This window comes from Bombina bombina, chromosome 3 (genome assembly GCF_027579735.1).
Source record: "Bombina bombina isolate aBomBom1 chromosome 3, aBomBom1.pri, whole genome shotgun sequence".
NCBI lineage: Eukaryota > Metazoa > Chordata > Amphibia > Anura > Bombinatoridae > Bombina > Bombina bombina.
Window position 1 is genome coordinate 39,377,072 of NC_069501.1, and position 19,186 is coordinate 39,396,257.

At 45.2% G+C, this 19,186-nt stretch overlaps 1 protein-coding gene across 1 annotated transcript in view; it reads left to right on the forward strand.

The window, feature by feature from the left end:
• Positions 1–18,645, forward strand: part of LOC128652833 (NADH dehydrogenase [ubiquinone] 1 beta subcomplex subunit 4) — a 47,521-nt gene extending 28,876 nt beyond the window's left edge. The window contains exon 3 of the mRNA XM_053705797.1: positions 18,516–18,645. Within this exon, the coding sequence (XP_053561772.1) occupies positions 18,516–18,578 (63 nt within the window). The 3' untranslated portion in view covers positions 18,579–18,645. The remainder of the gene's footprint in view (positions 1–18,515) is intronic.
• The last annotated feature ends 541 nt before the right edge of the window (positions 18,646–19,186 follow it).

The following is a 19,186-nucleotide window of genomic DNA, read 5'->3' on the forward strand; positions in this document are numbered from 1 at the left end:
GTAATTCACACTTATAAACTTGGGGAACGTTTTTTAATGTCAGGCACTATGTTAGACACCTTTTCCTGTCAGGAAGGGCCTTCCCAGTTGTAGGCTGAGCCTCATTTTCGCGCTATTATTGCGCAGTTGTTTTTGAGAGCTAGACATGCAGATGCATGTGTGAGGAACTGAAAGTATTTGGAAAAGCTTCTAGAAGGCGTCATTTGGTATCGTATTCCCCTCTAGGCTTGGTAAAATCGCAGCAAAGGCTGTAGCTGGGACTGTATAGGGGTTAAATCTGTAACCGGCTCCGGTTTCGTTATTTTAAGGGTTAAAGCTCTGAAAATTGGTGTGCAATACTTGTAATGCTTTATGACACTGTGGTGAAATTTTGGTAAATTTTGAACAATTCCTTCATATTTTTCACATATGCAGTAATAAAGTGTGCTCTGTTTAAAATTTAAAGAAACAGTAACGGTTTTCTTTTAAAACGGTTTTTGTGCTTTATTGACAAGTTTAAGCCTGTTTAACATGTCTGTACCTTCAGATAAGCTATGTTCTATATGTATGAAACTCAATGTGTCTCCCCCTTCAAAATTGTGTGATAATTGTGCCATAGCGTCCAAACAATGTAAGGACAGTACTGTCACAGATAATGAAGTTGCCCAAGATGATTCATCAGATGAAGGGAGTAGACATGGTTCTACATCATCTCCTTCTGTGTCTATACCAGGAGGCCCCTAGTACTTCTAGCGCGCCAATGCTTATTACCATGCAACAATTGACGGCTGTAATGGATAACACCATAGCAAATATTTTATCCAAAATGCCTGTATATCAGAGAAAGCGCGATAGCTCTGTTTTAAACACTGAAGAGCAGGAGGGCGCTGATGATAATTGCTCTGTCATACCCTCACACCAATCTGAAGGGGCCATGAGGGAGGTTTTGTCAGATGGGGAAATTTCAGATTCAGGAAAAATTTCTCAACAGGCCGAACCTGATGTTGTGACATTTAAATTTAAATTAGAACATCTCCGCGCACTGCTTAAGGAGGTGTTATCTACTCTGGATGATTGTGACAACTTGGTCATTCCGGAGAAATTATGCAAGATGGACAAGTTCCTAGAGGTTCCGGTGCACCCCGACGCTTTTCCTATACCCAAGCGGGTGGCGGACATAGTGAATAAGGAGTGGGAAAAGCCCGGCATACCTTTTTGTTCCCCCTCCTATATTTAAGAAATTATTTCCTATGGTCGACCCCAGAAAGGACTTATGGCAGACAGTCCCTAAGGTCGAGGGGGCAGTTTCTACTCTAAACAAGCGCACTACTATTCCTATCGAGGATAATTGTGCTTTCAAAGATCCTATGGATAAAAAATTGGAAGGTTTGCTTAAAAAGATTTTTGTACAGCAAGGTTACCTTCTACAACCCATTTCGTGCATTGTTCCTGTCACTACAGCAGCGTGGTTCTGGTTCGAGGAACTAGAAAAGTCGCTCAGTAGAGAGACTCCATATGAGGAGGTTATGGACAGAGTTCACGCACTTAAGTTGGCTAACTCTTTTATTTTAGATGCCGCTTTGCAATTAGCTAGATTAGCGGCGAAAAATTCAGGGTTTGCAATTGTGGCGCGCAGAGCGCTTTGGCTAAAGTCTTGGTCAGCGAATGTATCATCCAAGACAAAATTGCTTAACATCCCCTTCAAGGGTAAAACTCTCTTTGGGCCGGAATTGAAAGAGATTATCTCAGACATCACTGGGGGAAAGGGCCACGCCCTCCCACAAGATAGGCCTTTCAAAGCCAAGAATAAGTCTAATTTTCGTTCCTTTCGTAATTTCAGGAACGGACCGGCCTCTAATTCTGCATCCTCTAAGCAAGAGGGTAATTCCTCACAGTCCAAACCAGCCTGGAAACCGATGCAAGGCTGGAACAAGGGTAAACAGGCCAAGAAGCCTGCTGCTGCTAACAAAACAGCATGAAGGAGTAGCCGGGACCGGATATAGTGGGGGGCAGACTCTCTCTCTTTGCTCAGGCTTGGGCGAGAGATGTTCAGGATCCCTGGACGCTAGAAATCGTTACTCAGGGTTATCTTCTGGAATTCAAAGAACTACCCCCAAGGGGAAGATTCCACATGTCTCTCTTATCCTCAAACCAAATAAAGAGACAGGCGTTCTTACATTGTGTAGAAGACCTGTTAAAAATGGGAGTGATACACCCAGTTCCAAGGATGGAACAAGGAATGGGATTTTACTCAAATCTGTTCATAGTTCCCAAAAAAGAGGGAACCTTCAGACCAATTCTGGATTTAAAGATCCTAAACAAATTTCTCAGGGTACCATCGTTCAAAATGGAAACCATTCGAACGATTATACCTACTATCCAGGAAGGTCAATTTATGACTACCGTGGATCTAAAGGATGCGTACCTACATATTCCTATCCACAAAGAACATCATCAGTTCCTAAGGTTCGCCTTTCTGGACAAACATTACCAGTTTGTGGCCCTTCCATTCGGATTAGCCACTGCTCCAAGGATTTTCACAAAGGTACTCGGGTCCCTTCTAGCGGTTCTAAGACCGAGGGGCATTGCAGTAGTACCATACTTGGACGACATTCTAATACAAGCCTCGTCCCTTTCAAAAGCAAAGGCTCATACAGACATCGTCCTGGCCTTTCTCAGATCTCATGGATGGAAGGTGAACATAGAAAAAAGTTCTCTGTCTCCGTCAACGAGAGTTCCCTTCTTGGGAACAATAATAGATTCCTTAGAAATGAGGATTTTTCTGACAGAGGTCAGAAAGTCAAAACTTCTAAGCGCTTGTCAAGTTCTTCATTCTGTTCCACGTCCTTCCATAGCTCAGTGCATGGAAGTAGTAGGGTTGATGGTTGCAGCAATGGACATAGTTCCTTTTGCGCAAATTCATCTAAGACCATTACAACTGTGCATGCTGAAACAGTGGAATGGGGACTATACAGACTTGTCTCCAGTGATTCAAGTAGATCAGAAGACCAGAGACTCACTCCGTTGGTGGCTAACCCTGGACCACCTATCCCAGGGAATGAGCTTCCGCAGACCAGAGTGGGTCATCGTCACGACCGACGCCAGTCTAGTGGGCTGGGGCGCGGTCTGGGAATCCCTGAAAGCTCAGGGACTATGGTCTCGGGAAGAGTCTCTTCTCCCGATAAACATTCTGGAACTGAGAGCGATATTCAATGCTCTCAGGGCTTGGCCTCAACTAGCAAAGGCCAGATTCATAAGATTCCAATCAGACAACATGACGACTGTTGCTTATATCAATCATCAGGGGGGAACAAGGAGTTCCCTGGCGATGAAAGAAATGACCAAAATAATACAATGGGCGGAGGATCACTCCTGCCACCTATCTGCGATCCACATCCCAGGTGTGGAAAACTGGGAGGCGGATTATCTGAGTCGTCAGACATTCCATCCGGGGGAGTGGGAACTCCACCCGGAGATCTTTGCCCAGTTGACTCAATTATGCGGCATTCCAGACATGGATCTGATGGCGTCTCGTCAGAACTTAAAGGTTCCTTGCTACGGGTCCAGATCCAGGGATCCCAAGGCGACTCTAGTGGATGCACTAGTAGCGCCTTGGACCTTCAACCTAGCCTATGTGTTTCCACCGTTTCCTCTCATCCCCAGGCTGGTAGCCAGGATCAAGCAGGAGAGGGCTTTGGTGATCTTGATAGCTCCTGCGTGGCCACGCAGGACTTGGTATGCAGACCTGGTGAATATGTCATCGGTTCCACCATGGAAGCTACCTTTGAGACAGGATCTTCTTGTACAGGGTCCATTCGAACATCCAAATCTGGTCTCCCTCCAGCTGACGGCTTGGAAATTGAACGCTTGATTCTATCAAAGCGTGGGTTTTCAGATTCTGTGATAGATACTCTAGTTCGAGCCGGAAAACCGGTAACTAGAAAAATTTACCATAAAATATGGAAAAGATATATCTGCTGGTGTGAATCCAAGGGATTCTTATGGAATAAGATCAAAATTCTTAAGATCCTTTCCTTTCTACAAGAAGGTTTGGATAAAGGATTATCAGCGAGTTCTCTAAAGGGACAGATTTCTGCTTTATCTGTCTTATTACACAAACGACTGGCAGCTGTGCCAGATGTTCAAGCATTTGTTCAGGCGCTGGTTAGGATCAAGCCTGTTTACAGACCTTTGACTCCTCCCTGGAGTTTAAATCTAGTTCTTTCAGTTCTTCAAGGGGTTCCGTTTGAACCTCAACATTCCATAGATATTAAGTTGTTATCTTGGAAAGTTTTGTTTTTGGTTGCTATTTCTTCTGCTAGAAGAGTTTCAGTGTTATCTACTCTGCAGTGTTCTCCGCCCTATCTGGTGTTTCATACAGATAAGGTGGTTCTGCGTACTAAGCCTGGTTTTCTTCCAAAGGTTGTTTCTAACAAAAATATTAACCAGGAGATAGTTGTACCTTCTTTGTGCCCGAATCCAGTTTCAAAGAAGGAACGTTTGTTACACAATTTGGACGTAGTCCGTGCTCTAAAATTCTATTTAGAAGCTACAAAAGATTTCAGACAAACATCTTCTTTGTTTGTCGTTTATTCTGGTAAAAGGAGAGGTCAAAAAGCGACTTCTACCTCTCTTTACTTTTGGCTTAAAAGCATCATCCGATTAGCTTACGAGACTGCCGGATGGCAGCCTCCTGAAAGAATCACAGCTCACTCCACTAGGGCTGTGGCTTCCACATGGGCCTTCAAGAACGAGGCTTCTGTTGATCAGATATGTAAGGCAGCGACTTGGTCTTCACTGCACACTTTTGCCAAATTCTACAAATTTGATACTTTTGCTTCTTCAGAGGCTATTTTTGGGAGAAAGGTTTTGCAAGCCGTGGTGCCTTCCGTTTAGGTAACCTAATTTGCTCCCTCCCTTCATCCGTGTCCTAAAGCTTTGGTATTGGTTCCCACAAGTAAGGATGACGCCGTGGACCGGACACACCAATGTTGGAGAAAACAGAATTTATGCTTACCTGATAAATTACTTTCTCCAACGGTGTGTCCGGTCCACGGCCCGCCCTGGTTTTTTAATCAGGTCTGATGAATTATTTTCTTTAACTACAGTCACCACGGTACCATATGGTTTCTCCTATTTTTTCCTCCTGTCCGTCGGTCGAATGACTGGGGTGGGCGGAGCCTAGGAGGGACTATATGGCCAGCTTTGCTAGGACTCTTTGCCATTTCCTGTTGGGGAAGAGATATTCCCACAAGTAAGGATGACGCCGTGGACCGGACACACCGTTGGAGAAAGTAATTTATCAGGTAAGCATAAATTCTGTTTTCTCTCATGTCTGTGCATCTCGTATTTTTGACACATTTTTTATGCTTCTACATTTTATTAGGTTATTTTAGTTAACCTATTTGGTCGAATGGACAATAAAAAAAATAAATAAATAAAAAATGATGCAGATGTCTGACATGTTAGCTAAGATTCTCTCTGGAATGTGAGGATCAGTTTTCAATGTACTCCTTTGTCGCTACAAACAACATGACAATACTATTTATCTTGTGCATGGCATTTTGTAATATTTTTACAATAAACCATTATGACTCTGCTCTTATTTTCAGGACGTGTTTGTTTTAAATGAGTGTGTTCCTTTAGTATGTACTACCACATTGTATTTTATTGTACCCTATTGTATCAATACAATGTTTTGTGGACCCAGGACATACTTGAAAACAAGCGAAATCTCAATGTATCCTTCCTGGTAAAATATTTTATAATTAAATAAATATGTTGGCAGTTCTATGTATATGCATGATCAATTCCATATTGTCATGTATAGGAGGCAATACCTTTCTCATCTGAGGAGTCCATGTATGTATTTTATGTCACTATATACTTGGTTATCTGAGTGGTCCTTAGACTCCTATTATTTTTTTAATAGCTCTCAGTGGAAAGTCTCTGATACTTCATTAGAGATCAGAGTTCCAGACCCCATGGGGGCATGTTGTTCTCCTATGGCAGAAGGGAGATTCTTGTCCATATTTTGCATAATTATACATTTATGTTTTTTTTACTGGAACTCTGTATAATATTCTCTCTCATACTGAGGTGAATTTTTCTAGTCTGATGAAACAGCCACCAGTTGCCTAAAAAACGCGTTGCTTGTTTATATTAATAAAGTAAGTTTATACACTTGCTGCCATACTTTTTTTATTCTCATTTACATCTCCATTTGATGTTACCACTTTTGGGGATTTTTTGTTTCCTAAACCTTTGGAGTTTCCTGCTACACCGGAGGTCAGTCTGCTGGGTAACCATTTGACTCCAGCCTGCCCCATTTGCACCAAGAGGGGTGCTTTACCTAATGTGAGTGCAACCTTTTTTTACACCATCTCCTGCTTACTCATAAAGTACTAGGCCACACTGGCGTTTGTTGTTTCTTTACACCACCTACAGATTGCTGATTTAACACCGGAGGTCAGTCTGCTGGGTAACCATTTGACTCCAGCCTGCCCCATTTGCACCAAGAGGGGTGCTTTACCTAATGTGAGTGCAACCTTTTTTTACACCATCTCCTGCTTACTCATAAAGTACTAGGCCACACTGGCGTTTGTTGTTTCTTTACACCACCTACAGATTGCTGATTTAACACCGGAGGTCAGTCTGCTGGGTGACTGGTTGATTCCAGCCTGCAATATTTGCAACAAAAGGGGTGCTCTACCCAATGTGTGTAATATACCACACACTATCTCTCACCTATTCATACAATACTAGGCCATGTGGCGCTTCTGTTTCTTTGTTATCTACAGATTGTGGCCTTGATCCATCCACAGACAGCTGACTGGACCTGGGTCCCTAATTTATCACCCTGCCTCACTTTATGGCACTCTGGTACTTTTGTGTTGATATATTGAATTGCAATTTGTTGCTCTGTTTGAAATTAGATAGGTTGTTTTACTGTTCACTCTACATTTTTGTACTTCATACTATTTGCACCATCAACTGTTTGGTTTGACCAAGGGCACCCCCTATATTTTATTTATTCTGTGTTTTGTCTGTTGCTCCTCCTTGGAGCCTTCATCTTGTTCTTATAGTTCTACAGCAGACTCTATTTGAGCCTGCACTCTGTTGATATTAAGTTATTGTCTTGGAAGGTTTTGTTCTCGCTATTTCTTTTGCTTGTATGGTCTCAGAGCTTTCGTCTCTGCAATGCGACCCCCTTTCCTTTCCTTATTTTCATGAGGATAAGGAGGTCCTTCATACCAAATTGGGATTTTTTCCTAAGGTGGTGTCGGACCGCAATATCAACCAGGAAATTGCTGTTCTTTCGTTCTGTCCTAATCCTTCTCAGAAGGAACATCTGTTGCTTATCCTGGATGTTGTGCATACTTTGCATTTCTCTCTACAGACATCTAGAGATTTTTGTTAATCTGCTGCCCTTTTTGTTGTATTTTCTGGTGAAGGCCACATCTTCTTTTTTTTGGTTGAGAAGTGTTATTCAGTTGACTTATGAGACAGCTGGACAACAGCCTACTGAGAGCATTGTGGCTCCTTCCACTAGGGCTATCTCGTTTTCCTGGACCTTTTACAATTGAGGCTTCTGTGGAACAAATATGCAAGACGGCCTCTTGGTCTTCGTTGCATACTTTTTACAAATTCTATTTGTTAATTTTTTTTGCCTCAGCTGAGGTTTCTTTGGGGAGGAGACTTTTTCAAGTGGTGGTGTCTTCGGTTTAGGTCCGCCTATCTTATTCTCCCCTCCATTCTGTGTCCTCTAGTTTGGGTATTGGTTCCCACTAGTAATTTAGAATGGATTTGTGGACTATCCATGCCAATTCCATCATATGTCCTTAAGAGGTTAAAGGGACATTCCGGCAAAATATAAATGCACATTGATTAATTACATCATAAAATAGAAACATATTTGCAATATACATGTATTGCCAAAAATGCTTCTAGTAAATTCTATCGCTATTTTAGCGTTAGCATTTTTCTGTGCACGTGAAGCATAGCTAGATATTTTAAATAATGCAGCTGCTCAGTGCGCCAGTAGGGATTGTATTATGTCAGCAATTAAAAAATTGAGTCCTTGTGCTGTTTAAAATGCTGGTGCATGGTGCATACTTAAATACACTTGAAACAACTATAGCTTTTATTAGATGTATTACGTGTATTTTACAAAAATGCTTCTGTTAAAAACTGAAATGAACCCCTGTGGATTTCAATTTTGGCTGGAATGTTCCTTTAAATGTTTGATTCAGATAGAACATTGATTTTTAAACAACTTTCCAAAAGTACTTTTATCTAATTTGCTGTGTACTCTTGGTATATTTTGTTGAGATCCTAGTTAGACTAGTTAGGAGCAGAAATGCGCTACTGGGGCTAGGTGCTGATTGGTGGCTGCACATATATACCTCGTGCCACTGGCTCACATAATGCGCTACTGGGGCTAGGTGCTGATTGGTGGCTGCACATATGTACCTCGTGCCACTGGCTCACATAATGCGCTACTGGGGCTAGGTGCTGATTGGTGGCTGCACATATGTACCTTGTGTCAGTGGTTCACATAATGCGCTACTGGGGCTAGGTGCTGATTGGTGGCTGCACATATGTACCTCGTGTCACTGGCTCACATAATGCGCTACTGGGGTAAGGTGCTGATTGGTGGCTGCACATATGTACCTTGTGTCAGTGGCTCACATAATGCGCTACTGGGGCTAGGTGCTGATTGGTGGCTGCACATATGTACCTTGTGTCACTGTCTCACATAAAGCGCTACTGGGGCTAGATGCTGATTGGTGGCTACACATATATATACACCTTGTGTCACTGGCTCACATAATGCGCTACTGGGGCTAGGTGCTGATTGGTGGCTACACATATATATACCTTGTGTCACTGGCTCACATAATGCGCTACTGGGGCTAGGTGCTGATTGGTGGCTGCACATATATACCTTGTGTCCGTGGCTCACATAATGCGCTACTGGGGCTAGGTGCTGATTGGTGGCTGCACATATATACCTAGTGTCACTGTCTCACATAATGCGCTACTGGGGCTAGGTGCTGATTGGTGGCTGCACATATATACCTCGTGTCACTGTCTCACATAATGCGCTACTGGGGCTAGGTGCTGATTGGTGGCTGCACATATATACCTTGTGTCAGTGGCCCACATAATGAGCTACTGTGGATAGGTGCTGATTGGTGGCTGCACATATGTACCTTGTGCCACTGGCTCACATAATGCACTACTGGGGCTAGGTGCTGATTGGTGGCTGCACATATATACCTTGTGTCACTTGCTCACATAATGCGCTACTGGGGCTATGTGCTGATTGGTGGCTGCACATATATACCTCGTGCTACTGGCTCACATAATGCGCTACTGGGGCTAGGTGCTGATTGGTGGCTGCACATATATACCTCGTGTCACTGGCTCACATAATGCGCTACTGGGGCTAGGTGCTGATTGGTGGCTACACATATATATTTATATACCTAGTGTCACTGGCTCACATAATGCGCTACTGGGGCTAGGTGCTGTTTGGTGGCTGCACATATATACCTTGTGTCAGTGGCTCACATAATGAGCTACTGGGGCTAGGTGCTGATTGGTGGCTGCACATATATACCTTGTTTGACTGTCTCACATAATGCGCTACTTGGGCTAGGTGCTGATTGGTGGCTGCACATATATACCTCGTGTCACTGGCTCACATAATGCGCTACTGGGGCTAGGTGCTGATTGGCGGCTGCACATATATACCTTTTGTCACTGGCTCACATAATGCGCTACTGGGGCTAGGTGCTGATTGGTGGCTGCACATATATACCTTGTTTCACTGTCTCACAAAATGCACTACTGGGGCTAGGTGCTGATTGGTGGCTGCACATATATACCTTGTGTCACTGACTCACATAATGTGCTACTGTGGCTAGGTGCTGATTGGTGGCTGCACATATATACCTCGTGTCACGGTCTCACATAATGCGCTACTGTGGCTAGGTGCTGATTGCTGGCTGCACATATATACCTCGTGTCACTGGCTCACATAATGCGCTACTGGGGCTAGGTGCTGATTGGTGGCTGCACATATATATACCTCGTGTCACTGGCTCACATAATGCGCTACTGGGGCTAGGTGCTGATTGGTGGCTGCATATATACCTCGTGTCACTGTCTCACATAATGCGCTACTGGGGCTAGGTGCTGATTGGTGGCTGCACATATATACCTTGTGTCACTGGCTCACATAATGCACTACTGGGGCTAGGTGCTGGTTGCTGGCTGCACATATATATACCTTGTGTCACTGGCTCACATAATGCGCTACTGGGGCTAGGTGCTGATTGGTGGCTGCACATATATATACCTCGTGTCACTGGCTCACATAATGCGCTACTGGGGCTAGGTGCTGATTGGTGGCTGCATATATACCTCGTGTCACTGTCTCACATAATGCGCTACTGGGGCTAGGTGCTGATTGGTGGCTGCACATATATACCTTGTGTCACTGGCTCACATAATGCGCTACTGGGGCTAGGTGCTGATTGGTGGCTGCACATATATACCTCGTGTCACTGGCTCACATAATGCACTACTGGGTCTAGGTGCTGGTTGCTGGCTGCACATATATACCTTGTGTCACTGTCTCACATAATGCGCTACTGGGGCTAGGTGCTGATTGGAGGCTGCATATATATACCTCGTGTCATTGGCTCACATAATGAGTTACTGGGCCTGGGTGATGATTGGTGGCTGCACATATATACCTTGGGTCACTGGCTCACATAATGCGCTACTGGGGCTAGGTGCTGATTGGCGGCTGCACATATATACCTTGTGTCACTGGCTCACATAATGCGCTACTGGGGCTAGGTGCTGATTGGTGGCTGCACATATATACCTTGTTTCACTGTCTCACATAATGCGCTACTGGGGCTAGGTGCTGATTGGTGGCTGCACATATATACCTTGTTTCACTGTCTCACAGAATGCGCTACTGGGGCTAGGTACTGATTGGTGGCTGCACATATATACCTCGTGTCACTGTCTCACAGAATGCGCTACTGGGGCTAGGTACTGATTGGTGGCTGCACATATATACCTTGTGCCACTGGCTCACATAATGCGCTACTGGGACTAGGTGCTGATTGGTGGCTGCACATATATACCTCGTGTCACTGGCTCACATAATGCGCTACTGGGGCTAGGTGCTGATTGGTGGCTGCACATATATACCTCGTGTCACTGGCTCACATAATGCGCTACTGGGACTAGGTGCTGATTGGTGGCTACACACATGTACCTTGTGTCACTGGCTCACATAATGCGCTACTGGGGCTAGGTGCTGATTGGTGGCTGCACATATATACCTTGTGCCACTGGCTCACATAATGCGCTACTGGGGCTAGGTGCTGATTGGTGGCTGCACATATGTACCTTGTGTCACTGGCTCACATAATGTGCTACTGGGGCCAGGTGCTGATTGGTGGCTGCACATATATCTCGTGTCAGTGGCTCACATAATGCGCTACTGGGGCTAGGTGCTGATTGGTGGCTGCACATATATACCTTGTGCCACTTGCTCACATAATGCGCTACTGGGGCTAGGTGCTGATTGGTGGCTACACATCTATACCTTGTGTCACTGGCTCACATAATGCGCTACTGGGGCTAGGTGCTGATTGGTGGCTGCACATATATACCTTGTGTCACTGGCTCAAATAATGCACTACTGGGGCTAGGTGCTGATTGGTGGCTGCATATATATATATATACCTCGTGTCACTGGCTCACATAATGCGCTACTGGGGCTAGGTGCTGATTGGTGGCTGCACATATATACCTTGTGTCACTGGCTCACATAATGCGCTACTGGGGCTAGGTGCTGATTGGTGGCTGCACATATGTACCTTGTGTCACTGGCTCACATAATGTGCTACTGGGGCCAGGTGCTGATTGGTGGCTGCACATATATCTCGTGTCAGTGGCTCACATAATGCGCTACTGGGGCTAGGTGCTGATTGGTGGCTGCACATATATACCTTGTGCCACTTGCTCACATAATGCGCTACTGGGGCTAGGTACTGATTGGTGGCTACACATCTATACCTTGTGTCACTGGCTCACATAATGCGCTACTGGGGCTAGGTGCTGATTGGTGGCTGCACATATATACCTTGTGCCACTTGCTCACATAATGCGCTACTGGGGCTAGGTACTGATTGGTGGCTACACATCTATACCTTGTGTCACTGGCTCACATAATGCGCTACTGGGGCTAGGTGCTGATTGGTGGCTGCACATATATACCTTGTGCCACTGGCTCACATAATGCGCTACTGGGGCTAGGTACTGATTGGTGGCTACACATCTATACCTTGTGTCACTGGCTCACATAATGCGCTACTGGGGCTAGGTGCTGATTGGTGGCTGCACATATATACCTTGTGTCACTGGCTCAAATAATGCACTACTGGGGCTAGGTGCTGATTGGTGGCTGCATATATATATATATATATACCTCGTGTCACTGGCTCACATAATGCGCTACTGGGGCTAGGTGCTGATTGGTGGCTGCACATATATACCTTGTGTCACTGGCTCACATAATGCGCTACTGGGGCTATGTGCTGATTGGTGGCTGCATATATATACCTCGTGTCACTGGCTCACATAATGCGCTACTGGGGCTAGGTGCTGATTGGTGGCTGCACATATATACCTTGTGCCACTTGCTCACATAATGCGCTACTGGGGCTAGGTACTGATTGGTGGCTACACATCTATACCTTGTGTCACTGGCTCACATAATGCGCTACTGGGGCTAGGTGCTGATTGGTGGCTGCACATATATACCTTGTGTCACTGGCTCAAATAATGCACTACTGGGGCTAGGTGCTGATTGGTGGCTGCATATATATATATATATATATATACCTCGTGTCACTGGCTCACATAATGCGCTACTGGGGCTAGGTGCTGATTGGTGGCTGCACATATATACCTTGTGTCACTGGCTCACATAATGCGCTACTGGGGCTATGTGCTGATTGGTGGCTGCATATATATACCTCGTGTCACTGGCTCACATAATGCGCTACTGGGGCTAGGTGCTGATTGGTGGCTGCACATATATACCTTGTGTCACTGGCTCACATAATGCGCTACTGGGGCTAGGTGCTGATTGGTGGCTGCACATTTATACCTTATTTATACCTTGTGTCACTGGCTCACATAATGAGCTACTGTGGCTAGGTGCTGATTGGTGGCTGCACATATATACCTCGTGTCACTGGCTCAAATAAAGCGCTACTGGGACTAGGTGCTGATTGGTGGCTGCACATATGTACCTTGTGTCACTGGCTCACATAATGCGCTACTGGGGCTAGGTGCTGATTGGTGGCTGCACATATATACCTCGTGCTACTGGCTCACATAATGCGCTACTGGGGCTAGGTGCTGATTGGTGGCTGCACATATACCTTGTATCACTGGCTCACATAATGCGCTACTCGGGCTAGGTGCTGATTGGTGGCTGCACATATATACCTTGTGTCACTGGCTCACATAATGCACTACTGGGGCTAGGTGCTGATTGTTGGCTGCACATATATACCTTGTGCCACTGGCTCACATAATGCGCTACTGGGGCTAGGTGCTGATTGGTGGCTGCACATATATACCTTGTGCCACTGGCTCACATAATGCGCTACTGGGGCTAGGTGCTGATTGGTGGCTGCACATATGTACCTTGTGTCACTGGCTCACATAATGCGCTACTGAGGCTAGGTGCTGATTGGTGGCTACACACATGTACCTTGTGTCACTGGCTCACATAATTCGTTACTGGGGCTAGGTGCTGATTGGTGGCTGCACATATATACCTTGTGTCACTGGCTCACATAATGTGCTACTGGGGCTAGGTGCTGATTGGTGGCTGCACATATATCTCGTGTCAGTGGCTCACATAATGCGCTACTGGGGCTATGTGCTGATTGGTGGCTACACATCTATACCTTGTGTCACTGGCTCACATAATGCGCTACTGGGCCTGGGCGCCGATTGGTGGCTGCACATATATACTTTGTGTCACTGGCTCACATAATGCGCTACTGGGGCTAGGTGCTGATTGATGGCTGCACATATATACCTCGTGTCACTGTCTCGCATAATGCGCTACTGGGGCTATGTGCTGATTGGTGGCTGCACATATATACCTCGTGCTACTGGCTCACATAATGCGCTACTGGGGCTAGGTGCTGATTGGTGGCTGCACATATACCTTGTATCACTGGCTCACATAATGCGCTACTGGGTGCTGATTGGTGGCTCACATAATGCGCTACTGGGGCTATGTGCTGATTGGTGGCTGCACATATATACCTTGTGTCACTGGCTCGCATAATGCACTACTGGGGCTAGGTGCTGATTGGTGGCTGCACATATATACCTTGTGCCACTGACTCACATAATGCTCTACTGGGGCTAGGTGCTGATTGGTGGCTGCACATATGTACCTTGTGTCACTGTCTCACATAATGCGCTACTGGGGCTAGGTGCTGATTGGTGGCTGCTCATATATACCTTGTGTCACTGGCTCACATAATGCGCTACTGGGGCTAGGTGCTGATTGGTGGCTGCACATATATACCTTGTGCCACTGGCTCACATAATGTGCTACTGGGGCTAGGTGCTGATTGGTGGCTGCACATATGTACCTTGTGTCACTGGCTCACATAATGTGCTACTGGGGCCAGGTGCTGATTGGTGGCTGCACATATATCTCGTGTCAGTGGCTCACATAATGCGCTACTGGGGCTAGGTGCTGATTGGTGGCTGCACATATATACCTTGTGCCACTTGCTCACATAATGCGCTACTGGGGCTAGGTACTGATTGGTGGCTACACATCTATACCTTGTGTCACTGGCTCACATAATGCGCTACTGGGGCTAGGTGCTGATTGGTGGCTGCACATATATACCTTGTGTCACTGGCTCACATAATGCGCTACTGGGGCTATGTGCTGATTGGTGGCTGCATATATATACCTCGTGTCACTGGCTCACATAATGTGCTACTGGGGCTAGGTGCTGATTGGTGGCTGCACATATATACCTTGTGTCACTGGCTCACATAATGCGCTACTGGGGCTAGGTGCTGATTGGTGGCTGCACATTTATACCTTATTTATACCTTGTGTCACTGGCTCACATAATGAGCTACTGTGGCTAGGTGCTGATTGGTGGCTGCACATATATACCTCGTGTCACTGGCTCAAATAAAGCGCTACTGGGACTAGGTGCTGATTTGTGGCTGCACATATATACCTTGTGTCACTGGCTCACATAATGCGCTACTGGGGCTAGGTGCTGATTGGTGGCTGCACATATATACCTCGTGCTACTGGCTCACATAATGCGCTACTGGGGCTAGGTGCTGATTGGTGGCTGCACATATACCTTGTATCACTGGCTCACATAATGCGCTACTCGGGCTAGGTGCTGATTGGTGGCTGCACATATATACCTTGTGTCACTGGCTCACATAATGCGCTACTGGGGCTATGTGCTGATTAGTGGCTGCATATATATACCTCGTGTCACTGGCTCACATAATGTGCTACTGGGGCTAGGTGCTGATTGGTGGCTGCACATATATACCTTGTGTCACTGGCTCACATAATGCGCTACTGGGGCTAGGTGCTGATTGGTGGCTGCACATTTATACCTTATTTATACCTTGTGTCACTGGCTCACATAATGAGCTACTGTGGCTAGGTGCTGATTGGTGGCTGCACATATATACCTCGTGTCACTGGCTCAAATAAAGCGCTACTGGGACTAGGTGCTGATTTGTGGCTGCACATATATACCTTGTGTCACTGGCTCACATAATGCGCTACTGGGGCTAGGTGCTGATTGGTGGCTGCACATATATACCTCGTGCTACTGGCTCACATAATGCGCTACTGGGGCTAGGTGCTGATTGGTGGCTGCACATATACCTTGTATCACTGGCTCACATAATGCGCTACTCGGGCTAGGTGCTGATTGGTGGCTGCACATATATACCTTGTGTCACTGGCTCACATAATGCACTACTGGGGCTAGGTGCTGATTGTTGGCTGCACATATATACCTTGTGCCACTGGCTCACATAATGCGCTACTGGGGCTAGGTGCTGATTGGTGGCTGCACATATGTACCTTGTGTCACTGGCTCACATAATGCGCTACTGAGGCTAGGTGCTGATTGGTGGCTACACACATGTACCTCGTGTCACTGGCTCACATAATGCGTTACTGGGGCTAGGTGCTGATTGGTGGCTGCACATATATACCTCGTGTCACTGGCTCACATAATGTGCTACTGGGGCTAGGTGCTGATAGATGGCTGCACATATATACCTCGTGTCACTGGCTCACATAATGCGCTACTGGGTGCTGATTGGTGGCTCACATAATGCGCTACTGGGGCTATGTGCTGATTGGTGGTTGCACATATATACCTTGTGTCACTGGCTCGCATAATGCACTACTAGGGCTAGGTGCTGATTGGTGGCTGCACATATATACCTTGTGCCACTGACTCACATAATGCTCTACTGGGGCTAGGTGCTGATTGGTGGCTGCACATATGTACCTTGTGTCACTGTCTCACATAATGCGCTACTGGGGCTAGGTGCTGATTGGTGGCTGCTCATATATACCTTGTGTCACTGTCTCACATAATGCGCTACTGGGGCTAGGTGCTGATTGGTGGCTGCACATATATACCTTGTGTCACTGGCTCACATAATGCGCTACTGGGGCTAGGTGCTGATTGGTGGCTGCACATATATACCTTGTGTCACTGGCTCACATAATGCGCTACTGGGGCTAGGTGCTGATTGGTGGCTGCACATTTATACCTTATTTATACCTTGTGTCACTGGCTCACATAATGAGCTACTGTGGCTAGGTGCTGATTGGTGGCTGCACATATATACCTTGTGTCACTGGCTCAAATAAAGCGCTACTGGGACTAGGTGCTGATTGGTGGCTGCACATATGTACCTTGTGCCACTGGCTCACATAATGCGCTACTGGGGCTAGGTGCTGATTGGTGGCTGCACATATGTACCTTGTGTCACTGGCTCACATAATGCGCTACTGGGGCTAGATGCTGATTGGTGGCTGCACATTTATACCTCGTGTCACTGGCTCACATAATGTGCTACTGGGGCTAGGTGCTGATTGGTGGCTGCACATGTATATCTCGTGTCACTGGCTCACATAATGTGCTGTTGGGGCTAGGTGCTGATTGGTGGCTACATTTAGACACCAATCGGCAAGTGCTGAACCAAAAATGGTTCCAGCTACTAAGCTTACATTCCTGCTTTTTAAAATAAAGATACTAAGAGAATGAAGAAAAATCGATAATAGGAGTAAATTAGAAAATTGCTTAATGGTACAATCTACACCTTTTAGTCATCTTAGTCTTGCCTTCGATTAAGCTGCAAATAGCCTCCTACGCCTTTTCTATATCATGCAGCAGGAATGGTAAAAAACTTAAAATTAATATTGTTTTTTGCTACATTGAAATGGCTGCCAAGCTCCCCCCACTGATGACATCACAATCTGGGCTGCATAGGGCGTCCAATCACAAAAGGCTCACTAGTTGTATTCAACAGACTGTCAGTGCTACTCAGCAGAGTGCCTAGATACTGGCCAGATCGTGATATCGTCAGTTGGTGGAGATTGGCAGCCAACTGGCCAGAAACAATATTAATTTTAAAATAACATTCCTGCTGCATGATATAGAAAAGGTGCAGTTTAATCTAAGCTAAGACTTTAAGATGACTAAGGTGTAGACTGTCCCTTTAAAATTGCTGCTCTATCTGAACCACAAAAGTTTAATTTTGACTAGACTATCCCTTTATGTTTTGTACAGTTGTGCGTTTATTATAATTCTAGTACGGCCATTCTCACTTGCATGTTTTCCTTTTTAACAAAGTGCAGACTAATTGTGCTTGTTCTATAAATAACTTCAAGTAGTGAAACACTAATTTTGAACACTATTGTTTGTATTATTGTTTATTAGTTTTTTGCTTGATGCACTTGCTACAGTTGTACTTAGGCTAATTCTGTTTTATTAGTATACACTCTTATTCTGGTGTACCACTCACACTGATCACCTGTTATTACCTTTGTTTTTATTGTAATTATCAGCTTTGGCCCTTTGAGCCGCTTCTGTAAGATATTCCTGTATTTGTAATTTTATTTATATGTGCTTTTTACATTTTTTATATATAGTCTTTTATTACTGATGCTTTTTAACATGGTTCATTAAATAATCTTCTTTTATCTCTCTGTGAGTATATTTATCCCTTGGCCTCTTGTTGGCGCTGTATTCACTTCTTACTACTTGTGCATATTTTTTGGAGGTTGGTTAGGATCTCTGTTTGGATACAGCTTGGGGATTACCTCAGCGCTTGTACACTACCCCTTTTTCACTATAAATAACTTCCTTTTTCTCTTCTCTCTCTCTCTCCAGGATCGCAAGGAAAAGCTGATCCGGGAGGGCAAACTAGAGAGGCCGTTTCACCTGACGAGCTGATTCCCAGCAGTTCTATTGTATAATTGCTGTAAAATGTTTAACAATAAAATATAACATTATTCTCTTATCTGCCTCATGAATCTGCATTTTACCATCTAGCAGGTGTCTGTTTAACCCTTTGTCAGTTGTAAACCTATGTATTTGTATGAAATAATAAGAATACTTTGCCCCATGCCTGACAAATGTTAGGTTAAACTAATTAGGCGGGGTGATTGGTGAGGAACCAGGGAAGTGTGTATAAGTTATATAGAGAAGAGATCTTAACTAAAACATGCTCTGACTTATTTGGCGGTGCACACAGAAGTGGCGCGTACTTCTGTCATCCGAATGTAAATAGCAACACGTGTTAGTCAGCTGTATGGCTGACCCTATGTCTGGCTGGCACAGATGTTGTTTCCTTGCTGAGGAGGGGGCACTGATTCTCTGGATGTACTCCCCCACCCTTCTAGAGCCCGAGTGCTGAAGGGTTAAAGGGACATTAAACACTTTGAAATGGTAATATAAAATGATAAATTGTATATAATAAAACAACTCTGCAATATACTTTCATTATTTATTTTGTCCTCTTTTCCTGTAATTCCATTCTGAAATTGTGAGCTTTTCAGTTC